This window comes from Sinohyriopsis cumingii, chromosome 11 (genome assembly GCF_028554795.1).
Source record: "Sinohyriopsis cumingii isolate HCF-2022 chromosome 11, ASM2855479v2, whole genome shotgun sequence".
NCBI lineage: Eukaryota > Metazoa > Mollusca > Bivalvia > Unionida > Unionidae > Sinohyriopsis > Sinohyriopsis cumingii.
The window spans coordinates 95,952,167-95,978,832 of NC_142971.1; the positions used below are offsets into that span (position 1 = coordinate 95,952,167).

Here is a 26,666-nt window from a genome sequence, read left to right on the forward strand (position 1 = left end):
ATACCTAGCAAGTTCCTAAATATAGTTTCTGCAATCTCCAAAGGAGTTACTTGTTTTGTGGATTCTTTGTATTCTACTTCATAAGCAGGCATTCCACCCTTATCTATCACCTGTAAAGAGTAATGGTGCAGTAATTCATCAGGGACAGGTCTGGCATTGAAAACAATAGTCCCTTTACTGACTGAAAACAAAGTTCTAGAAGGCATAGATTCAAAAGTAGCTTTATTCAGCCATAATCTGAGCGCCTGGATGTATGACAGTACATAAGACTGCTTACATGCATCAAACACATGAGAAAAATCTTAAATGTCATTTTTGTAAAATTTTCATCATCAAACAAGAAGGTGGATGGAGAGATGATATCTTGATGCTTTCTAATTTTTTAATACAAACTTTACATTTAGATAAACGTAGTAAATTATTATTCAATCATGTATCAATAAGTTTTGCTATTTGTTTCATTTTTATTATGTCAAAACTGGTTCAGGCAAGTAAAAACGTGGTAACAGAAAGCAAAATTCTGTGAGAACTTGTTACACCATATCCAAAATAAATGTTGAGCCCTATGAAATGACAATTTCCAAATGTTCCGTACCAGCACATATGGAACTGCCCCTGATGGAAACAAACATAGCAATTCAAGTAATTGTATGATAATATATCCAAGCAAAAGTATCTGCATACCTTAACAGCACTTTTCTTCTTATACTCTGTGACCACGGGGTCATCAATCCTCCTCCCAATGACCTGTTTCACATTGCAGACAGAATTCTGAACATTCCTTATCAGACCCTGTTTGGCTGCAGCCCCTACAGCCTGAAGCAAAGGTTAAAAAATGTCAGGGATAGTCAAGGAAATGGACACATATTTTTCTCTTTTTGTGGATAGGCATCCTTCATCCAGAAGGAATATTTGTAAATTTTATGTTGTTACATATATAGATTATTTTCTGTTTAATACAAATATTGTTCAACTTTTAAATCAAATTTATAGATTTGCTTCATAAACACATATACCATGCATATATGTAGAAGAAAAAAGCTCTTTACGAAATATTATTTTTGTCATTTTGCAGTCATTCCAAAATGTCATTTACACGATATCGTTAAACATTTAGACTATAATGGACAGTGATTTTATTGAGGGTTCACAGAATTTTTTGTAATGCATAAGACATTTATACCGATGTGTCCTTGAAGGCAAATTTATATGCATCTGTAATGATGATGTAGCTCTAGGGCATGTCTGATGTCATGTTCTCACATCAAAATTTAAGTCAATGAAATGGCTCTGGCAGGAAATGCTACAAACCAAACTCCAAAGAACTAAGACAGTCATAAGGCTATTAATTTAAGATTGCATCTCTAAAACTTAAAAGCTGGAATACCTAAACTAATATGATATATAGTAAGGGAAATCAAACAATCTAAAAGTTAACAAATGGTGGTAAACCAAGCATAATTTTTTTACATCAAAATTTATGAAGGAAGAACCAATAACTAAAAGCAAAGTTAAAATGACTAAAGATCACTACAGTAGTCCCCCTTTTATAAGGCCACCCCTACTGCAGCAGGGAAGTGTCCTTATAATGAGGGCAGCCTTTCTAGAGGGGGATGACAAATGTGAATAGCAAATACATATGAAGAAAGTCACAAGTACATTTAATTCTAAAACATTTAATATTTTCATTAAAAAATCACATGCATGTTGTGAAATAAATGTAAAACAAAATGTTTCATCATTTTCAAAAGAATGTTATGGATAACCTTGATATCGTTTTAAAAATGTCTTTATAATTATGTTACAGATCACATCATCTGTCACTTTGTTGGTAACAGTCTAAAAAACAAACCAGTCTCATCACAATTAAAATTATCTTTGCTGTCATATCCCTTGCAATTATCGTTTAGTCTTTTGTTCCAATCTTCAACAACTTCATTAACATCAGCTGATTCTTCACTAAGGACAGAACACTTAATATTGAGTCGCACTTGAAATCTGTGCAACCATCCGTTACTTGCAGTAAAGTCGTCATATCTCAATTCAGCTGACAAAATTGTTGCTTTTTCTTGTCATTCAAATCAGAATACAAACATCTCCTGGCTCAAACAATCTTCCTTTCTTCGTCCATTTCACCTTCCTACTTCTGCAGAATTGTTTCGTTATCTTTCATGATATTGTTTATCTGAGTCTTTCCGACATTAGTTTTCTGCAAGGATCCTCAATCACCCCCCACCCCCACAAACCTCTCAGTCAGTTGAATTACTTTCACTTTCTCTTCTAAACTGATAAGTTTTTTTCCTCAACGACATGTCGATCTTTTTGCCGTAAGTTATTCAAGTTCACAACTACAATATTGATAAAACATTTTTTTAATGCAACATGGTCACATTATAGACTGGATTCTTCATAGACCTGATGATAACATTCTACGGTCCTCCCTGGTATCCCATGACCTTGCATCAGATCACCTCTGCATTATATGCCATCTTGACATATCAGTCCCTAACCCTCCACCTTTATCTGCAACTAAGAGAAACCTCTGTATGAAAATAGAACCAAACTAGTGCATGACATCCAAGGTAACCTAACAACTTGCTTACCTACTACCGCAGAAGAACTCGACAACTGTCTGCGTTCATTGCTTGACAAACATGCCCCAACTACCAAGTGTACAGTATCAATTCAAAAGTGTTCTCCATGGTATAGCAGTGTTAGGGACCAGCTTCGCACTGCTAAAAGAGACCGCCGTAAAGCTGAGAGGCTCTGGCTTTCCACCCGACTCACTATTCATAAGCAAATCTATGAAGTCGCTAAGAAGAATGTCACAAATATAGTCCATGCAGCGAAATCAGCCCACTACACTACTAAGATCATGGAAAGTTCCAGCTGCAAAGAGCTCTTCAAGATTACTAACAAGCTAATGTCAAGAAACAAATCAACACCACTTCCAACTACCTTCTCTCTAGGCGACGTTCTGGACATGTTTGCAAATTTCTTCTGTGACAAAGTACAAACCATCAGAGATAAGCTTGACACCACAGTTTCAATTGACTTGTCATCACATACAGTTGGGATACAGAATTTGAGTTGCAACCATTAGCAGCATTAGAACCTGTCTCCTTGGATTTTGTACGTACAATCCTGATCAAGAAAGAGTACACCAAAGTCATGTGAACTTGATTCAATTCCAACATCACTGCTGCTTGAGTGCTTAGATCCAGTATTGCCTTCACTAACTGATGTTATTAATACCTCTCTCTCATCCGGGGAATTCCCATCATATTTCAAAACTGCCATTGTAAAGCCTCTGCTGAAGAAACCATCACTAGACCATAACGATTTAAAGAACTACCACCAGTTTCTAATCTCCCATTCATATAAAAAATCTTAGAAAAGGTTTTTCTATCCAAGCTTGTATGTCATCTTAATTCAAATAGTCTTGTTAGCAATGCACAATCTGCATATCGCCCTTGCCACAGTACTGAAACTACTTTTCTAAAAGTAGTAAATGACATTCTCTCTGTGTTGGATAGCAGTCATCACCCACCTTGATTTGCTTGCAGCATTTGACACAATAGACCATAATATATTACTTCACTGTCTCCAGCATTCATGATACAGCCTTACTGTGCTTCAAGTCCTACTTGGTCAACAGGACACAAATTGTATCTGCAAATGGATTACACTCCAGCCCAGTTGATCTATGTTGTGGTGTTCCACAGGGGTCTGTTCTTGGACCTGTTCTCTCCATTCTGTACACTCAGTCGCTCTCAAGTGTCATAGATCATCCAGTCTCACCAACTGTACGCTGATGACACCCAAATATACAAATCTAGCCACCCAACTGAAGTTGATGCTACCATCCAAGGTGTAGAGAGGTGCATTTCTGATGTGAAATCATGGATAATGTGTAACAAGCTGCAGATGAATGATGATAAAACTGAGGCCATTCTGGTCACAACACAAAGACTTTCTCATTCACATCCTTTACTTCAAACAATAAATATCAGTAACACCAACATTAAATTCACACAATCAGTACGAAACCTAGGTGTTACTCTGGACAGTACTCTCACATTGCACCAACATGTCAAGGCTGCATATCTTGAGCTGAGATGCATCAGCTCAATTCTCAAATATCTTTCGGTTGATGCCACTAAAACACTTGTGTGTTCTTTGGTACTTTCAAGGCTGGACTATTGTAACTCAATTCTGTCTGGTTCATCTCAATATCTACTCCAGAAACTTCAAAAAGCTCAAAACACAGCTGCTCGGATCCTACTTAGAGTACCACGATCAGAGCACACCTCCCTGCTGCTCTGTACCCTACACTGGCTATCCATTCAATCCAGAATCAAACACAAAATTTGTTCTCTGTGCTACATTTCACTGTCAGACTCTAGTCCAACATACCTATCCGACCTCACAGATGTGTACACACCAGCACGATACTTACTCTCCTCTTCTGACAACCGTATACTCATTATTCCCACTATGAAAACAAAGTCATATGGGCAGCGTTCTTTTGCATACCAGGGCCCAGCAACATGGAATGAATTGCCCACTGAACTTAGACACAAAGACACAGTGATCACATTCACGAGGGCTCTCAAAACGTACTTATTTTGACTGCAAGAACAAACCTAAAGACTTAATAAGGTTTCTTACCTGAAATATTCTCAGCATGTTTTTTTTATTTTTTTATGTTTTTCTAATTTCATGGTGTTTGTTTTTGTAATAATATTATTATATATTTTTTATCTTATAGGTGTTGTCTAATGTTGTAAAGCGCTTAGAGCTTCTAAAGAGTAGGCGCTATACAAAGTCCTCATTATTATTATCTAAACAAATTGCCACGTGTTTTTAAAGGAAGTGATCTTGTCACGTGATTCGTTAGTCACAGTCTGGTACCCTATTGTTTTTATATATTTCTTTACACTAAGTGAGTGAAGCCAAAATGGCCTCAATATGAACCATTTAACATCACACAGATTTGACCTCGAGGTCGTCAGGATTTGTAATTTTGACAATTACTGTCATAGTAATAACCATTAATTACCAAAGTGAACATCTTACTAAGGGAAGCCATAAAGGCTATCAAACCATTTTCCTGCTGAATTGTGTATTGTACATCGATGCTGCCACTTTTCAGCTGTTACTACTGTTCAATAATTGTAATTTTAACAATTATTGAAGTAACTAAACCAGACATCTTATGATAACAGAGCAGTAAGGCTAATTGGATTACATGTTCTTACCCTTTTGTATGGATTAAAATTTGAGTCTTTCTCGGCTTTATGGAATAAATGTGGTTTCCCGTGATGCGTAAATGATATAATATTAACCTTAGTGTCACATGTACTTTAATCAACACTTCTTTCAGTAACGAAAACCTGACATCGGGAAACAGAAATCGGATTACTTAACACATGTTATAAATAAAATACTAGTTCTGGATACATATCAAAATAAAAATGCAGCCGCATATAAGGGGTAAATTTTGAACACAAACTCATCGGTTCCAACGGATTCTGGCCGTAAGAAGCGGATGGCCGCTGATCAGGGCGAGCCGTTCAAGATGGGGACTATTGTACCTGGTCATGGTCTGTGAAGGCCACAATGCATGGTGTCACTCTGTCTCCAAGATCATTGGCAATAACATCAGTTATACCATCCTGAAAAGAGAAAGAACACCATGTAATGACAATCTATATGAAAGCATTTGCATCAATCTCATGGAAATTTATTTAAAACAGGCTGAAACATTATAGCATGTCCACATTTTTTTTTTACATCATCAAGACAGAGGTACATGTACCATTTATAAGTCAAAAGCAGATGTACAAGCAAATGTCTGTGAGTACATGGTGTATTTCTGTGGTTAAATATTTAGAACAATTCCCACATGACTGCTTGATATTTAAGCTAAACTAGGGGTCAGATACCTATAAAAGAGTCCACAACAATTATTTCAACCTTAAAGGCATGTTTGGAAATAAAAGCCACTAAATCTCTAATGATTAACCAGTTTGGAATTGTGATTCTTCTCTCTCTTCATTCATACAGTTATAAACTAGCAACACATTACATTCAGTATGCTGAAGACACATCACTTGCTCTTAATGGTTCAGAGAAATCTTTAATGTCTGCTTTATATTTTTAAAATCAATATTCCAAATGTTCTGGTCTTAGTATAAATATTGAAAATTCAAAGGATATGAAGTAGAACAGGTATCAACAAGAAATACTGTGCAGATGATAAACTTAACTAGTGTAAAAACCTGCTAATTCAGTGGAATAAAAGATTTTCAACTTCACTTCAGCTATCTCTAAAAATAATCATCTTTTATTATCATTACCAAATCTATCCAAACTGGGTCTTAATGAACTAAATTATGCAATTAATCTAAATGGAAAAGGTTTGGTTGAATTTTCTGTATCAAATATTAATTAAAAATTCTCTTCTCTTGGAACTGATTTTATTAATTGATCAAAAAAAGTTTCTTAATCCTTTTTTGGCTAGATGTCTTTAAATAGATCATTAAAAATAGTCACAGTTTAAACAAATAAGGTTTATTCATTGTATTACAAAAGATGGAAAAAATGTGTAATACAAAACATGTTTACAGAATGGCATTAAATTTGTAAATGTTTTGTTAAATAAAAATGGTTCCCATATATGTTCTGCTAGTTTATAAAACTAGAATTTCTATTAGCATCAATTTCATAGATTTTCAAGGCATAAATGAACTATAAAGTCATATATAAAGAAGTTCAGTATCAACTTTAATTCAAATCTGCCACTCGTGTTCATAAATATTATAATAAAAGATGTAGAAATGTATATGAAAAACTGATTGGAAACAACAAAGTACCAAACCACTTCTAGAAGAAAATGGAATTCTGAATTTAGCAATTTTAGAAGACAACTGCCAGAAATTTTTCTTATGACCATACAAAACTTCGAAATGTCCACATCTTTGACGGTTAAAACTGAAAATGTTTTGCTTTAAATTTTGCAGTTCTAGAAAAAATTCTGAATAGTCCCAAATGAATCCTGCTCATTTTAAATGTTACACGCAGAGACAATCTCTCGTACCTTTTGGGATTTCACATAATTCTGATTTTTTAAAATTATATTTTGCAAAGGATCAAAAGAAAATAGTCTTTCAAATAATTTAGAATTTACAAGCACAAATATTATCTGTAATGACAAAACTTGGGCTGATGATTTAATTAATCTGATATTTCTAAACGCAAAACAATATATTAATAAATGTGTAGATTTAATAGTGATAGACCAAGTCCAGGTTTCTTACTTGACTATTTATACTGGCCACCATGTATAGCCTATCTTGTGCTGAAAAATGGTGTTAAACCCTAAAACATCATCTTTAGGAGGTATATCTGTGATAGGTGGTGCCTATGTTAGACTAAGGACTGTCAGGGGGCATAACTATTTCTGGTTTTTCGGTTTTCTGTGGCCGCTTAGGTTCCAGAACTGTGGTCTGCTTTTACGGCATATTTTGAGACAAATCTGGAATTTAAAAACATTAGAACACAATAGAATAACCATCTGGATACATGTTTATGGCACTAAGCAGCCCATGGATGGAAAAAAAAGTTTTTTTTTGAAGCACTGAACATTTTAATTTTTTTTTATTTCCAAACATTAAAAGGAGGTAATAATCATAAACACAGTAGTTCTTAAGCTGCCGACCCTTCTGAATGTATCCATGTATATTTCATGTTTCTGAGTAACCTCTGTGTACTGTATGAGGCCTCAACTCAGGAGTCCTATCTGGTTGTGTGAAGCATATCTGCAATGACCAGTTCATGGGCCAAGTTATCCTTCAAATATTTAGCGCACTGACCCCATTGTCAGTCAGTGGCATTATTGTGTGAACCTTGATTTAATAAGATAATTTCTTGAGGTTATTTCATATATATATATATATATAGATAGATAGATATAGATATTGATTTTCATTCAGATAAACAAAATAGTGTGTGTTTTTTCTCTTGAAATGTATGTATTCAATTTATTTAACTGAATGGTATTATGGCAAGATTATACCTATATGAATTTAGTCCTAGAAAGCTCTATTCAAAATAATAGAGATAAATGACAAAGAATAGTGTAAACGATGATTTGGCTTTGTTTCACATATTTCCAATTCTTCTCTATTAGAAACCTTCAGTACAAGAAGTTTGATGTCCCACCTGCTAAGAAGTTTTTTCTCTCAATATATTGCTTATAGCTTCCTTTATTGCATTGTTGGTAATAGGAAAAAGCTGAGTGAGTTATCTCCTCTTATTATGACCCCTTTACAAATATTTTTAATTTCTGAAGTTTAGTTTTTATTAAGCATGGCTATATTCTGTTAAAATAATTGTTGCAAACATATGAAACAGTTGTAATGATTACGAAGGTCCAACAGTTGTGTTAGATTTCATGAAAATAAATATGGCACCGGGAAAAGGATACATCCATTCCTCCGCAGGCTGACGACAAATGTGATCTGCTATAGCTTTCATTGTTTGTCCTATTTAAAACTGAAGCTATATATTGTTTTTTGGCATTATAAAGAGTTATAGATTCTGTTCATTTTCATGAAATTAAGTGGGACTGTTTTTTGAAAACTGACAAAAATGCATTTTGGGAATTCCCACCCCCCATGTCCTAAAATCACACTGAGCTGCATTACACAGACAGATGAAAAATAGCTTGGTTTATGAGCAAAAACTGGTACTTTAATTTTCATGTCTTATACCTAGTCGTACATGTAAGACCTGATGCCTAATGGCGCTGCGCAGCAGGTTTTGATGTCGACTAACATTGTTACGAAAGTCAAATTATCAGGAATATTTCAAATAACTGACTGCTAAAATAATGACACTTTTCTACAAAGTAAAGTCGTTTTAGTCCGACTTTACTTACTCTGATGTCTTTTCTCTAATAAATTCAAATTCTCACAAAAGAAATGGACCTTTTTAAAGTTTCATTGGCCAACATTTCACTTGGCTGGAGAGCGATGAAAGCTGTGAATGCCGAAATCAGGTTAATTTTAAATATTATTCTTTAATGAAAGCAATAAAAATATTTTATGCCTATTGCAACTGTAAGTAATGGTTTGTTTCGTTCAAGAAACTTATCCCCAACATGTACTTACTTCGGCACACCTCGCCTATTGTCGCGTTGCAACAAATTCAAATATATGTTAACGGAATGTGAAAATGCGTCCATTTGCTGGTATCATATTTTCATTCCGCCAGGATAAAGACAGCACGGCATGTATATTAATTACACATAAATTTGTGGACGAGTGTCGATATAGGCCGCCAAGCTTGTGAGATGTTCCTGAAACTTTGATTACTCATTCCGATATCGTTGACATCGGAACTCGCTATACAATTACAAGGCCGTTATTTGGATAGTAAGACACAGCACCTAAACAAAATCAACATGTGCTATGTCTTACATGTAGGACTAGTCCTATACCTACCTATGTATATGAGATACAGGTTGTATTTCCAGTACAAAAATATATGAATTGTACTCTTGTCATTAATTCAATTTATCAATGCATATTTATTCCAACTCTGCACTGCAACATTGACTAAGACACTGATAAAGAATACGCACGTGACAAATTTTATCAGACCTACACGACGGCACAGAACACAAGTAAAGAACCTTCGATCGCTACAAATATTTGCCTATTTTATATCACGACTCAAATTTTGCCGTAATAAGGCAAAAGCATTTTGTAATTAATGATAGGATCACGTATATACAAAACCAAACCCAAATCTCGAAAACAGATCACGGTAAGTTGTATTCCGCTACTTTTGTTTTCCGAAATAAAAACCTATTTGTGCAAATCATTTCCCGCGACGGAATTCATTTCAGTTATAATTTGATAATTGTATACCAATCTTACATGTAAAAGACAATTCATACCCTATAAACTGCAACACATGACGTCGTGTTGCCGAAGTGCACACCAAAGGAGGCTGACATTTTGAATCTCGAGAAATACCACGCGAACTTACATCGGATATGACGTTTCATTCACTGTTGTCCAATCACATTTCGCCAAATGTATATGTTGTTTGGGTACCACGTTGATCAAGCCGGTGTTATATCGAGAATAGTCGTCGTGAAAAGCTTGTGTTAGCCGCAGTTGTTTCTTACAGGAAGAAACAGTTTCTTCAGAAGTCAAACGAAATATTTAACTAGAATTTAAGTTATCGTTTAAGTGAATTACTAATTTGTCTCAGAAATTGACAATTATCGAGTTCACTGAGACGAACAAAATGTCTTTCAAAGACTGTGTGTTGTCATTATTTTTGTGTATACTGTTAATTTCCATCGACTTTGCTGCAGCCAGGAAGAAAAAGCCTACAAAAGAAGAAGACTGTGACGGTAAGAATTTTTAATATTGTAGGGTTTTCTTCCATTAATATGATGAAAAGTTTAAGAAATTGAGTGTGCATTCTAGCTTTTCATTTGGTTTTTAGTCTACGCCCCGGGTCATTCAAATTCGCCTGGTACCAAAATCTCCGGGATTCTTTAAACACAGTAATGGGGGGAAAAAAAATGCAATATTCCGAAAGAAATTATAATTAAGTATTATGATTTTTACTGTATGGACTTAAATACATAAATAACAAATGTGGTTATATAGTATTTATAATACGTTTTAATGGATGAAAATAATACCAAAACAAATGAAACAACTCTCTCTGTATATATACTGAGACAGTCCGTTTTTATTTTGTTATCGTCCGACTCAGCTCAGCTATCATCCTTTTTATCTGGTGATGTTTTTGGCCTCCAGAAGCTGTCTTTGATATGGTGGTTTTACCATTTGTTGACCATACTGTTAGCTTATTTTTACCCTAGTCCTACCTGTAAGACCTGACGCTGATATTTATGTTTTGGGCGTCAGGGTCTTACAGCCTAACTAACGGCGCTGTGTAGTGTGTTTTGATTTCGACTAACATCGTTACGAAAGTAAAATTTTCAGGAATATTTCACACAAATGACAACTAAAATAACGACACGTTTCTACACAGTAAAGTTATAATGTTTTAGTCAGACTTTACTTACTATGATGCCTTTTCTCTAATAAATTCAAATTCTCACAAACGAAATGGACCCGTTTTCAAGTTTCTTTGGCTTACATTTCACTTGGCTGGAAAGCGATGAAAGCAGAGAATGCTGAAATTGGATAAAGTTGAAATATTTTTTTAATGAAACGAATAAAAAATATATTTTGCCTATTGGAACTGTAAGCAACAGTTCGTTTTGTTCAAGAAACAGATCCCCAACATGAACCTACTTGAACTTACTTCGGCATACCTCGACTACCGTCGCATTGCAACAAATTAAAATGTATGTCAAATGAACGTGAAAATGCATCCATTTGCTAGTGTCATATTTTCAATCCACAAGGATAACGACAGCACAGTAAGTATATTAATTACACATAAATTAGTGGAAAAATTTCAGTATAGGCTGCCAAGTGTGTGAGATGTTCCTGGAACTTTGATTACTCATTCCAATGTCAATGACATTGGAACACACTATATAAGGCCGTTATTTGGATAATAAGACATAGCATCTAAACAAAATCAAAATGTGCTATGTCTTATATGTAGGACTAATTTTTACCCATGTCTTTGAGAAACTTGATAAGTAAATAATCTTGCTCAGTTTTCTGTTAATTGACACCACATATCAATAGAAACTATGTCGCACATATAATTGGATGCCAGCTTGAAATTGCCTCTTCCAATCAATGATCTTTTGGCGTCTTTATACTGTAACTAGGAATTGACAGTTGATTGTAGTACATCTATCAGATCGGATATATTTTTTGGCTTCCAGTTGGTTCCAGTCTTCATTATATTAGTGGGAGATTCTGCATTATTATTTTTCCAGTGGATGTCCACAATGTTTATCCTTGCAAGAAAGTTAGCATGCTCTTTCAGAATTGGTAACATTCAGTTTTTGAAGTATGGCAGGAAACCTGACACTTTTTTCAAAATGACATCTGTTGCATGTTTTATTCTTGCTTCTAATACCACATAAATATTGGCCTGTGAAATTCCTTTGCCACCAAAAAGGATGTGGACAGTTGACTTTCCTTTTGGTTGTTGACACCAAACCTATTTTTTAAATAATTTTTCTTCAAAAAGAATGTAAATAGAATATGTGTAGCTCTGGGGAATGACCGCTTTAAACTTCTACGAACCAGGTTAGTCATCAGAGCAGACAATCAAGTTTTCTATTTCTTCATCAATGAAATGAATGGCAATTTGTGAGAAGAAAGCAGTGCAAGTTTCAAAGTCAGATTTACCATGTAGAAAAGAGGGAAAGAAAGAAAATACTCTCCGGTATCTGTTCGTAAAAGTGCTGTTTTTTTAAAACTGTTGATGCTAAGTGCATTTCCCCAAGATTAAATGTTTTGTCCACACCTATGTACAACAGAATCATTTATTGTCTTTATCTTTGCGTCACTGCAGAGATCTCAGAAATGCTTAATTAAGCATATTTGGACGCTCTGGGATGCAAAACATTACTGAGACGGGAGTCATCCGTACGCATGTAATAGGTGTGCTGCAAAATTCAAAGACTCGTCAGCCACCTGCTTTGTGGGAAAATGTGTTGATCAATTAACTGTGCTGATATTTCCAATTCAGTGACTGAAAGACCTCTTGATGTACATACATGTTGCCATTATAAGAGTACATAAAAAAGAACAAGATGCAGTAGCTGGGTGGCAAGTTCAAAGGCTTTGACTCAGAAAGACCCAGAGATGTACATGTGGTCATTTATAAAAGTACATCAAATATACAACTTTAGCTTTCATTATTGTGTTCATTTCCGAATGTATCGGAATAAGTAGTGCACATGACCTCAGAATAATCACATTTTGAGACTTAGACAAAATGCCATTCATAAATTTGGATAAGTATTTTGTGGTTAAAGGGTAAACTTACGAAGATTTTAACGAGATTCAGAAGAGTGCTAAAGCTGCTAGAATTGATGGTCTTGGCAGGACAGTGGCTAAGTGTAAGAAAGTGTGTGATGCCTAGCTTAGTGTTTGGAATAAGTCATTACTTGGATTGACAAAATTCAGTATCACTCTGATGGACGAACAAGAGCTATTTAAGAGATGCATTGACTGACCATACTCTTTTTTTTTAAATGCCCATTGCCTTGGCCCAGTTAGTTCTAGTGTTGTAGTGAAATGTATTCATCAATACATCATTAGCTAGGCCTAGTTTTAATAGGGATTTGAATTAGGTTATCTAAATTAATGGTCAAATTTTTTTTAATGGTTGTGCCAAAATAAGGGTCATAACTGGGATTCTTCTTCCTGTTCTATGCTGGCCAGCTTTGAAACGTTTCTCTTTTAGCTTCTTTTTACATTTAGGTAATGATGAATTAGTCCCAGTTCATTTAATCTTGAGAATAATGTAATGTGGAGAGCCAAGGAGTGATCATTTAAAGCAATTAATGAGGGTCCATCATAGCATAAACAGGTTGACTGGCGACTATCGTGTGATGGCGTTTTGTTAAAAAACAGTGGAGCAAGACAGCTGAGAAAAAGTCTAATTGTTCTTGTTTCTGATACCAATTATACCGATCGTATTAATAACCAGCCCGATTATGAGTATGGTCATTAATCGGTACTTTAACGTCAATTTGTTTACCCCTGTAAATGTATTAGTTAAAGATTAATGCATGTCATTACCTTCCTATATGTCGATATTATGATACTTAAAAGATAAATAAATCTGTCATTTAAAGACCTTGTAAATTACAGTTTTGTCCTTTTAAAGGTGTTACACATACTTTGTGTACTTGAAAAGTTATTTTATATGATTTAACTTGAACAGATACTTAAAAATGAATGCAGCTTGATCACAATATTGCCTTGGTCCTGAGATTGAGATAACCAGGTATTACTGTGTTATGAAAATGGCAACGTTTAAAAAAAAGGCAACAAACTATTGCGGTGTGCAATATTTTTGGCAACCGCTTTTTTAAAGCCAGCACTATCCCTGTAATATTTCAACCAGCTGGTTTCAACACATAACAGTTAGAAAGAAACATTCTTATCTTTGATTTTGTGAATTTCATTTTGGCCAGTAGATTATCAGTCCCTTCAAGGGACTGTTTACTTTGTATGTTTGCAAACTTGTTAATAATACTGGCAATTCTTCTTCATTGTTGGTGTTAGTAAATAATTGCTTTGTCTCTTTTCAGTTTGTGTTGCAGTCGTAAAGAAATTTACAGCTACATTGTCAGATGATGTAAAATCAAAGCCTGAGAAAATAGAGACAGCATTCAAAAAGTATTGTAAAAGTCTGAAGGACAAAGAGGAACGATTTGTAAGTACTGTATTTTATAATCTTTTTAAAATATAAATTCTTCATGCTTTACATAACATCGTTTCTGTTTTCTGTTATTTAATTATTCCTGGTTATTTTTTATTTCAAAGGGTCTATCTTTCTCAAGAATTCGTCTGTTCACTTTAAATTCATATAAAGGCATCATACAGACTTGTGAAACATAATTGTAGCACAATACAAGTAACCATTTTGAAGTCATTTTTGTAGGTATGTCATCTTTAGTTAAGGATGTAATTTGTTTTGATCGGTTGAAGGTGGAAGCTTTTTCTTTAGGCCTGGCTGTAATTTCAGGATTACATTCATTGCTCAGACATTTCACCTCTTGTTTGATGAAACTTGCTAAGGATGCTAAAGAAGATTGTTTGATTGTTTATTTGTTTTATTTCCATCCTATTTATTCTTACATTAAAAGAATTCCATTGTGTATTCTAAAATATCCTATTTTCAAACATTAGAAATCAAACAGTTCCTATGATGGACACCTTTAGGTCCCATGGTTTAAAAGAGAATATTCCAATACCAGATAATTGATTTAATAACAAATACATAAGGAATGGGGACATAAAATGTTTGTGGTAAAGAGAGATATATTGATGCAAATAGTTATGGATGGGTACTTAAAGTTTATTTTGTTAGCCCATACCATACAAAGGAGAGACACCATGTTCAAACTTCAGTAGAATGCTGATTTGGTAAGTGATCATTACTTTTAGATTATGAAGGGATGCTCAGTAGTCATTAACTCAGTTTTGTTAGTGGGCTCACCACAGTTAAGGAAATAAGAGTCGGGTTTTGTTTTTTTCAGTGGGCTTGCTTTCCACAGTTAATAAAAGCAATCAGATTTATTTCCATACATATACAACTTGACAGCATAGACATGTTAGAGTTGACTTATCTATGGTGTATGTCACAGTCACACACATGGTGTAGCAGTAATGAATTCAAGGAATAGTGTGAATCTGCCTTGTAGATTTCCTGGTTTCCATGAAATTAAATACTCTGCAAATAAAGATCTTTAGTTGAAGCAGTAAAATCTCTTTTCCAGTATATAAATTGAACATGCCAATAAAATTGTCGGGGTTTGTTTTGTCAAACTATGACATTACTGTTCACAAAAATGGAATATACTTTTATGTATATGCAAGTTTCTTCCATTACATTTAAAGTTAAGTTTGAGTAGACAGTATGTTTGGGGGACCGCCCTCATTGGGGATACATGTTTTTTTCTTTAAGAAGCCGCGTGTAAAGTAAAAGTAGCCAGGTAAATCACCCAGCTGATAAGGAATGCTTTGTTTTAGCAAAACTAATCCAGCTGGATGTTACAAAATGTACAGAGCTGGCTATTTCAGTGATTTTGTGTATATAAACAGAAAATCAGACCATTTTGCAACTCTGGCCCAAAAGTGGGACTTGTAATACATCATATTATAAAAGTTTTGTCTGTATTATTTATATTGTACAGTATAAATTAAAATATTTCATAATATTTTCAGTGTTACTACATTGGAGGTTTGGAAACTTCAGCTACATACATACTAGGTACCATGTCTCGTCCAATCAGCAATCATTTCCCACCCCTCAAGATCTGTGAGAAATTATGGGAAGCTGATAATCAGATATGTGACCTTAAAAATGGTAAGTCATTTAAAACCTTGTTTAATTATCTACTTGTATGTTGTGTTTAATTGTAGAATTTGTACATGGCAAAATGAGGGTTTCATGGTCACAACAACAAAATTACAACTCACTGACTTGTTTCTTTGTACCTGTCTCAGAGCCTTAATTTTAAAAATGAATGGTAGATATAATTAAAATACTTTAACACGATATACATGTGCCACACTCAATTTTGACAGATTTTTGATAGTCGAGAGATAGTCTTACATATAAGACCTAGACACTGATATTTATGTTTGGGTTTCTGGATATTGCTGCCTAACTATCGGCACTGTATAGTTTACTTTGATGTCAACTAACATCATAACCAAAGTCAAGTTTTCAGGAATATTTCTCACAACTGCCAACCAGTAACAATGCTTTTCTACAAAGAAAAGGGGCCCCGAGTGGTGTAAAGCGCTCTCCATTATGGATCACTGCCATCTCACCTCTGTCTGCATGGGTTCGAGTCTAGGATTCGGCTGACGTGGGTATGTGAGAGAGCTCGCCAGTAGCTTCTTGTGTGTCAGTGGTTCTTCCCGGGGTTCTTCCTCCACTATTAATACTGGCCACCATGCATAGCCTATCGTGCGCTGAAATATGGCATTAAACCCCACAAAAACAACTAAAAAGAAAAGTTGTAATGTTTTAGTCGGACTTGACTTACTCTGATGTCTTTTTTCTATTAAATTTAAATTCTCACTAAAGAAATGAACCTGTTTTCAAGTTCATTTGGCTGGAAAGTGTTGAAAGCCGGGAATGCCAAAATTGGGTCAAGTTGAAATATTTTTCTTTAATGAAATGGAACAAAAATTATTTGCCAATTGGAACTGTAAGCAATGTTTAGTTTTGTTCAAGAAACATATCCCCACATGAACTTGCTTGAACGTACCTTGGCATACCTCAACTACTGTCACATTTCAACAAACTAAAATGTATGAACATGAGTCCATTTGCTAGTGTCAGATTTGTATTCCACCAGGATAAAAACAGCACTGTAAGTAAATTACCTAGCACATTGTGCAAGAGTGTCCATATCAAAAGGCATATGGACTACCAGGTGTGTGAGATATTCCTAAAACATTGACTACTCGTTTCGATGTCAACCGACATCAAAACATGATATACAATGCTGTTATTTGGATAGCAATATGTAACACTTAAACATAATAACATATGCTGACAAACCAACACAGAGAGAGAGGGGGGAAGGGTGGTTGGGTTGGGCACACTTGCCATAAATGCATTTAATTATTGCCCGTCCATAGTTTTTTTTGGGGGGGGTCGATTAACAGCCATAACAACAAGGGGCCAGCAGCCTTCAGACATTTTACTATTAAATAATCTGTTTCTAGAAAGTTATTAATAGGTTTTATAAAATATGAAAAAAAAAAGAAATGCATTAAATAGCTTACAGTATGTTTGTCCCTCCCATCGAAGAATTTTACAGTACAGACTCTTAAAGATGTTGCAAATTCATATCATTTATATAGTGGACTCATTTAAACTCCAATGGAACATGTACACCCAACCAAGTTCTTGAATACTGGTGCAAGTTGTTTCTTTTTCTCTTGCACTCCACAGGTTTCCCCATATTTTGTACCATATGCATAAGAGAGAGATCGAAGGGAAAGCAGAGAGGATTTTTAAGAAATTGTGTTCTGTGTTTTTTTTTAATTTAGAAAATGGATAGTTAATATTTTTTCTGTTGCTAACGATTATTCAGTGGAAATTCTTCACTGATGTAGAGTATAGATGTGATAGCCTACTGTTGAAACAAAACCTTCTGTAGAGCCCTATTTATTTACATGTCTGTATATTAATGCACTGTGGGCCTTTCACAACTTGATATACCAACAGTATTGGTATATCAGGTTGCTTTATACCAACACTTTAAATGCTATGGGGTTATTTATTTATATATAATTCACTGTGGTTTGTATATTATCAACACATTTTGCAAGTATATGATTGTATCATATTCACGTGCAGTGTATCCATATTTGAATGTACATTTTGTTTGAGAGTTAAATACAATGCATTTTGGTCATATGACTTCAAAAGAGCAGCAGAAACTATATATTGTAATTCTGATAGGATAACCTACATTACAATGTGGCAATTGCAACGTAATAATGCTTAAATAACTGCCACTTAAACAATAAATCAAAACTGTTGTTTTTGTTTCAAAATCTTCATCAGAAAATGTCAGTCATAAACATTTATAAACTTACTTGAAGCTACCTTTATAACATATACACGAGAGCACATGCACAGGTTTGTTTGCACTATAGTGTTCCTCCATTTAGACCAATGGCAGTTCAAATCTTCAAAGAAAAACTATTTGAAAGTTCTTCACTGTTTCTGTTCCTAAAACACAGATAATTTATGTATTGATCTTTTAAGCTTAAACTTGCTCAGCTTTGAAAAACAAGTTGGTATGTTTTCATCATCAGATGGTAATTGGTTTGGGAAAGGATTTACAATGAATCAGCTAGCTGTTAAAGCACATTCTTGTTTTTGCCCATGCAGTTCATGCATGTCACAACAATGCAACTACTCACTTGGGTGAAGTAACCATCCCAAAAGCCATCAACAGACTCAACATACATCTAATAAATCACAGAGCAAAGTCATTTTCTCTTTACTAATAGAAGGTAAAGTTGATATTTTTGTGCTGCTTGGACTTCCAATATGGCCACAACAGAAGTAGTGTTGATAATTTTGTTGCAGCTGATTCTCTTCAGTGAATGGTCATATCGAAATGGGTTATTCACTAACAAATGTAATATGTCCTGTTGGTCCAGAATTAAAATGGTGACAATCAGAGAGCCAATAAGAACACCATGGCAACCATCTTGAAATTCTTGTCTCTTCTCCAACTGAAGGGAAAGTAATATCAAAATTGTGTCTTTGCTCGAAGACTTCATGTCTTGTTGGTCCTAAATGGTATGGATCTGAACTTGATTTTGTGAGGGCTAGTTGGACCCATCAGAAATGGTGCCATTTATACCGCTGACATGGTGGCCACTGTAACCATCTTCAAAACTGTACCTATTTAAAGACATGTTGTTATGTTTTTTTTATTCCAAATACAAATGGTGCTGATCTGTATCCAGAACGACCACCATTAATTTTATTTAACATTTGTCTTGTGTCAGTCAACTTATTACATAAAATTTTACTCTTTTTTTTTTTTTTTTTACAGAGAAACCAATAGACTTTGCTGATTTCAGCTTCAAGAAGGCAAAAGTTAGGGACCTGAAAAAGATCCTGTCTGACTGGGGTGAGGAAAATGTCTGCAAAGGATGCAGTGAAAAATCTGAGTTTGTTCGTGCTGTAAAACAGCTGCTCCCCAAATATGCACCAGAGGCTGCTAAACTTTTAGAAGAAAAGGAAGAGCTTTGATACTAATACTAGTTGTAGAAATTTATCGAACTTTCACTTTTGTTCATGTTTAGTGCTTTTTATGTAATGAGTGGAACAAAGATTTGCTTTGACAGAAGAGAAATTGAAATAAATTGGAAATATTTGTGTGAAGAAAGTGGGTATGTTTCCTGTGTTGTCAGGCAATTTAGAGAAGGAATATGTTCATTATTTTCCTGATGCACTGATGTCTTGTTTTATTCAATTTGGATGTTATGTCATACTTGGGTATACTACAGAGTTTATGCACATCTTATTAACTGTGTATTGTCTCTATGTCCCATATGAATGAGTTTATATCATTTATGGCCCATGAACTTTGCATTATTGGCACATGTGGCCCATTGTGTTGAGGATGTTTGACATCCCTTATATAATCTATTTGCTTTGAGTAGATCACTTACAGAACACACAAGCATTGTTGCTGCATTTAGCCTCAATATGATTTAAGTTCTTGCTTTTACTCTTCATACATGGTGATAACAGATAATGAAAATTTTATTTATAAATGCAGTTTTATTTTTGGCTTTGTGATTTGCAATTAACACTGCGACAGTTAGATCTGACCTCAGCAAATTGATATTAACAAGCCAATGATGCAGTCATTTATCTGATGTAAATTGTAACAAAACCAAGAGTAAATCAAACATGAAGACTGAAAATAATACATTATGCAATGATCATTAATAATGTTGTGGTACCTCATATTTGCGAGAAAATGAACATATCACAATTTCATTCATAATCAGATTAAGTTTGTATATCCAAGTCAGTCTACGAAAGAACCTGTGTCTGTGCATTATTAAGACATCATTATTGCACAAAGTCTAGATGTAACACTATACTTCTAATCCTAAAAGTGTGAGAATAGAAATAATACACCAGTAGACTGATGAAGTACTGGGCAATGGAACTTTGATTGTGTTGTCATATTTTTATGGAATCCATGTGTTACCAAGTTTTCAAATTTTCTTTATGGAGCATTAAACAATTTAACAGAAGTACCAGAATTTACCTGTTTAGTCGGTTTTGCTTTATTCATGACGGTGTTCAGAATACATCAGGGAAACTTTGTTTCTAAGTGAATAACACATTTGATAATTTTAAAGACTGATTTAGAGCAAATCATTTACATATTTTGAGCTGATTCTGTTTTTCTTGGTCTTTTTTTTGTGTAACGGGAAATATTTAAGAAATTAGATTTAATTTCAAGGTGTATTCATTTATTTAGTGTTTTTCTGTAATCTGATAATTTCTATAATTTAAAAAAATATATAGTATCCTATTAAAGAATGTACAGTATTTTAGAAGATTGTCAAGTAATTGATGGATTTTTTGGATTGTTTTGACTGTAATTTTGGCACTCTCAACTTTCTAGTCAGATCTTTGAAATATAAAAAATTTTGGGCATCTAGAAATAAGTGAAATATGACTTATCTACATGATGAAATGTACATTTTGTGCCTCAGATTTATAGTTCATTTAAGTTGGACATATTTTCATAAAGTTGAACAAAAGTCATCATCTGTTGGTTCTTTGGGGTATGTTTTTTGTTTTGGACAAAATATTCAGTTTGTGTTCGATATTTGTCTTACATTTCAAGAAAGAAATTCTTATCTTTTTTGGTGCAGAAAGTGTTAGATGAAGTTGTTAAATTCATGTCAACTAACTCTTGTGTGAAGGGGACAAATGAGGGCAAGCGTGTTGTGGATATGCCTTTTCATACTAAGAAATTTCCAGTCCATTATTTGCTGCTGTTATAGAAAACAAAAGTACAGCATACATATTATATGAATTGACAGTGCTGGACCATATGGTACTGTTGTAAGTATTATAAACATTTAAGGCGTTGGACTAGATGCTGCTTGCAGTGTTAGTCTTTACTTGTTGGGGGGAATGTCAAACAGATGCAGATTTGTTATCTTTGGTATAACTATTTTTACAAATTTACAGTACCCTGGTAAAATTAAATCACATGTAAATTGGATGAGTATTTTTTAATTTGGTAGGGTTTCAAGTATATTTTGAAGCATGTATGAGTGTTTGTATGAATAGGTGGGTTTGTTCATTTCTTATCTACCATGCATTAAATTATGTCTCATTATCAAATGTGTGATAAAACCCCCCCCCCAGCAATTTTCAATATATGGAAACCATCAATTTCGTTTATATTGTTGTGATAAATTGAGGAATAAAGGTGGTTTCTAGCTTGGGCTTTTTACTTTTGCTCCCTATTATGATTTATCTTCAATTGCTGTGGACGGATATGGTGTTAACTTCATGTACATTGTTAGCTACCCTCTCCTATGTAGGAGTGATCTATTGTACAACCTCATTGCATCTCAACTATTCTTCCTAGGTTCTACTCAACATTCTTCTTTATTGGATTTAAACAAGTTTGAAGATTTTGTAGCATTAAAGGGATTAATTTTGTACATGTACACTTGTTGCACATTCTTTGTTTTTTTGTTTGTTTTTGTCTTTTCATTTAAGACCTTGCATACATACTGTTATACCTGGAATCATGAAACTTTGCAAATCTTGATGAGTATTACACCATCATCAAAAAAGCAATTAACTGTGACCCATATTTCATTTCTCAAGCTGTTTGTTCTTGAATCATCCAAATAGAATTTTGCATGCATCTGTTAATTTCTGCTTCCTTACTAAAATGGTCACAATTGCATCATTTTGTATTTTACTAGCTCGTGTAGTTTTCAAGGGACCCAAGGTGGCAGAATGGTCTAAGTTGCTCTAAGTTGCTCACATTTACAGATCACACAGGAGTTCAAAAAATGCTTGGTGAACATGGGATATGTGACAAAGCTTGCCAGTAGCTACCCTTTGGTTGGTAGTTTTTCCAGTGTTCTTCCTCCACCAGATATAAGGCCAGCCATGTATATCCCTATTATGTGCTGAATAATGGCATAACCGAGTCGTCTTGTACCATATATAGCAGTATATATACCTGCTTTATTAAACTTGGTGATGGGGTACGTTTTCTTGATCAGTACACCCAATCAGACAAATGGTAGCTTGAAACCATCTTTCATGCCTCATAGATGTTGGTTAAAAAATTGTTTCAAGTTTTCACTCAAGCATTTTTAATGCATGAATCATCAAGCTAGATGATTTTTACGAATCTCAAATTGTACCACACCCATACAACATAAGATTACTGTGACATCTACTTTTTACTGGCCTAAGTTAACCTTCTGCATTTAACTCCTGATCAAATAGGTTTTTTGGCACCCTATATACATTGTTATACCTAGAATCATGAATAGGGGCCCTGAATGGTCTAAAGTGCTCACCGTTCTGGATCACTGCCATCTCACATCTGTCTGCGTGGGTTCGAGTCCAAGGCTCGGCTAGCATGGGTATGTGTGAAAGCCTGCCAGTAGCTTCTCGTGGGTCAGTGGTTCTTCACTGGGTTTTCCAGGGTTCTTCCTCCACCAGTTATATTGGCAGCCATGTATAGCCTATCTTGTGCTGAAAAATGGCGTGAATACTGGTAAAGGGATGCATCTTGATGAGTACCACAAACTAGGTGACTGTGACCCATATTTCACGAATCACTGTCTTGTGTTCAATCAGAAACACTGTTCGTGTTTAACTCGTCAAATTAAATTGTACAGGTTTACTAGTACCACACCCATACAGCAAAAGGTCACTGTGACCTACATTTCATATGTTGGCTAGTTATTTTTTTTGCCTTCATCTAATGGCAACAAAAGTGGTTTGAATGCTGTATGCATAGTATCCCACCTAAAATCATGAAACGTGGTGAGAGTTTGCATCTAGGCAAGTTCTGCTTCTCGTTTTGTGTTTGAAGTTCATTTGTTGGGGACTGCTCCATGGTCTATTGGTTAGAGCATCCACCTCGGATGTGGGAGATCACGGGATTGAACTTAGCCGATTCATACCAAAGACTTATAAAAATGATACTTACAGGATCCTCTCTAGGCACTCGGCATTAAGAGGTTAGTATTGGGACTGGTTGGCCTGGTGTCAGGACAAAGTGACTGGGTGGGACATCATGCTACGTGTCTGTAACATGATGTCCCAGTGCTAGACATTTAAACTGTCTCGTTGCAGACTTCATGGCAATATGACTGAAACATTTTTAAAGCTATGTTACAAATCTAAATCACTCATTTGTTGGATGTTGTGTATGTTCCAGTTGTAAAACATAACTGAATGCAGTTGTTACGACTACCTTGCAACACAAAAATTTCAATGTGACCTACATTTTAATTGTCACAAACATGGGTTGAGTATTTGTGTTTATGACAACCTAGATTTTTCCATACCTGCTAGGCTGTTTAGAAGGTTTTGGTATGGTTTTGCAGGTTTGGTACCATTTTTTTAAAGCACATGATGATTTTATGCTATACATGGCTGACAGTATGTTTTGGGAGGAAGAGCCATCAACCTATGGGAGGCTACTGGCAAGCTTTCTCACATACCCACATTGGTCAAGCTTTCTCACATACCCACATTGGTCAAGCTTTCTCACATACCCACATTGGTCAAGCTTTCTCACATACCCACATTGGTCAAGCTTTCTCACATACCCACATTGGTCAAGCTTTCTCACATACCCACATTGGTCAAGCTGAGACTTGAACTCCTGCAGGAAGTTGAGATGTGTGCGTGATTTATTAACATGGGCACCTTAGGGCACTTGGCCACCTTTTTCATCTTCGCTTGCCAAAGTTCCAATTTGATAACCCTATCTACTCCTCTATGAATCTAACATATATTGGTGCATCGTCCTAGCGAATCTATTGGCTTTCATAAGTTGCCTCCCTTAGAATGTAATGACAACTAACCAGTAGCGTGGTGCATTGTACATCAGCCGAAAATGATCGAGGCAATTGACCTAAAAAGGATACTTCGCAAGTATAACATCAAAAGTATGACACTGTACCAGAGAGAAGCCATTACAGGTCATTTGAGTGAAATGCATTTGTGCTAACATAGACCGGCAGTGGAATATCGCTTATTTATCAGCCCATTCAAGTTGTGTGCTACACGTCTCAATCATAATTTTAACAACTTGGTTTTGATTGGATGTGGTGGCTTGTCGCACAAGCTTAGGAATTAGGTGAGTGGGCTCCATGCATTTCATGTGAGACCACAACTATAATCGAAGTAATTACTAACGTGGACAACCATTATGAACACTATTAGATGTACAGACTCTCAGTACTTCTAATAGTGTTCATAATGGCTGTCACTCGGTGAATGCTCAAGCCTGTTTTCATCCTATAAAAATTTGAATTGTGTTGATAGACAATTTATAATTGCTTCTGAAGTGTATTTTAAGAAAGAAGAAAGAAAAAAAAAGTTTGGATTTTTCAACTCGTAGTATTACTACTTTGATAGAACATGCACCGGGTCTAAGAGCATTTCCTATCAACTCATAGTATTACTACTTTGATAGAACATGCACCGGGTTTACATACTCATGCAAATTCCTACTATTTCGTGGCGTCATTTTAATTAATGATTTTAATGTAAAATTACACTGGCACATAGATCAGAGTGGGAAAGATAAATGAGAAGCTGGCATTTAGAAAATTAAAACTGGTTTTACATCTGGTCTCCAATCCGACTGATATTGTGAACGACTGTTTTCCGGAAAGCGCGGGAATTAAAAGAAATACTTCTTGAATGAAAACTATGCTTTTAAGGGGTGGTGGGGGTGGTGGCATTCCCGTGAATTATCTAAAAAAGAATTTAGTCCTGAAATATGTGCAGTCATTTATGGATATTAATATAAATTATTTAACATTGCACAAAAACAATGTTCTGTTACAGAAGGCCAGATGGAATATTTGTTCATCTAATGCTTGGAATCGTAAATGAGCTGAGAGGACCAATAAAAACACAAATGTTATTGCTTATTTACAACATTATAATAAGCCAGAGAGGTCTCATGACCGAACCAATTTAACCCTGGCTTGAATCCTGCTAGAAGCAGCTTGTTTTTCCCTAATTTTCAAGGACTTCTCGAAAAAATCGTTGTCAACTGAAAATTCAAACGCGTCTGGACTATAATTAATTTTCCTCTACTCAATGCATGACTACAGATATCACAACTAAACATTTACTTCACAACTACCTGCCAACCTTACAACTGCATGATTTCTCCTTATTACATTTCTTTAACGTAGCTTCAGTATTTCACTTTGTGAACATATACAATTCAAACACCAGATACAGGGAACCATTTCCATACTCTACGCTAGGTCAGTTAAATCATTTCGCCTGTAGCTCTACACTATATTTACCATCATAGCAACAAATAAAGGCGTCTCCAGATAACTGAACAGTCCTTTCTTAATCATTCCATTATACAATTTATCCGTCTCCATCACAAATGCTGCACATGGAGTCAAGCAATCAATCCACAAATAGATTTTAATAGGAACTACTTGGTTTAAGCCCCACATATGTGGCTCTGGCCTGAACTCACTACGAAATTAAACCATGCAATCATGAAATCTCACCAGCACTGCATTCTCTGACGTTTGCATATAGCAATTGGGTTATTATTCGGACTGAGAACAATTTCCCCAACACTGACTTCCCATAATCAAGTAATCACGAAAATCTAACAAATCCCTAAAATAGAGAGCTGCATACAAATATTAGGGCATAAGTTTTTATTAAAAGTATTAAGATTTAAATCTTCTCTAAATTGCTCTTTACGAGCAAGTGCAAAAAAACAATGAAATACATTTCTCTTGTATCCAAAAGGTCACCGAATTTTAGACTTGGTGAGAAGCTGCTGAACAGGCTTATTTCCTAAATTCGTAATGGATGAATAACCTAGATGATTTACACGTTTCAGGCGGGAAAGGACGGGAGCCTTGTTCTGATTCGAAAGGTAAGTACACGTGCGCTGCTTACAAACTGAGACCAAGCTTTCGCAAAATAAATTCGTTCATCGGGAATCAGAGTGCTCTGTCTTTCTTTACAGGTAAGAATCATTCCGCTCTCAGCAATAATTTGCCTCCTCAGAAATTGACTCTCTGTAAAATTCAGACTCTGTCTCTGTCTTAATTTATCTCATTATGCTTTTTGACGTAAGCGGCGGGGAATATTGCTCACGCAAATAGTTTTTTTTTAAAATGCAATTA

At 35.0% G+C, this 26,666-nt stretch overlaps 2 protein-coding genes across 2 annotated transcripts in view; one reads left to right on the forward strand and one right to left on the reverse strand.

Annotated features, from left to right (window-relative positions):
- LOC149789056 (heat shock 70 kDa protein 14-like) overlaps window positions 1-10,085 on the reverse strand; it is a 61,282-nt gene extending 51,197 nt beyond the window's left edge. The window contains exons 1-4 of the mRNA XM_089975241.1: window positions 9,968-10,085; window positions 5,598-5,678; window positions 685-816; window positions 5-110 (exon numbers count right to left, since the gene is read on the reverse strand). Coding sequence (XP_089831367.1) covers window positions 5-110; window positions 685-816; window positions 5,598-5,678; window positions 9,968-10,078 — 430 coding nt within the window. The 5' untranslated portion in view covers window positions 10,079-10,085. The remainder of the gene's footprint in view (window positions 1-4; window positions 111-684; window positions 817-5,597; window positions 5,679-9,967) is intronic.
- A 13-nt stretch (window positions 10,086-10,098) lies between these two features.
- LOC149789057 (mesencephalic astrocyte-derived neurotrophic factor homolog) lies at window positions 10,099-21,956 on the forward strand. The gene is made up of 4 exons (XM_089975243.1): window positions 10,099-10,432; window positions 14,288-14,412; window positions 15,927-16,068; window positions 19,298-21,956. Exons 1-4 carry the CDS (start codon window positions 10,324-10,326, stop codon window positions 19,495-19,497), a joined length of 576 nt encoding a protein of 191 aa, XP_089831369.1. The 5' UTR covers window positions 10,099-10,323; the 3' UTR covers window positions 19,498-21,956.
- The last annotated feature ends 4,710 nt before the right edge of the window (window positions 21,957-26,666 follow it).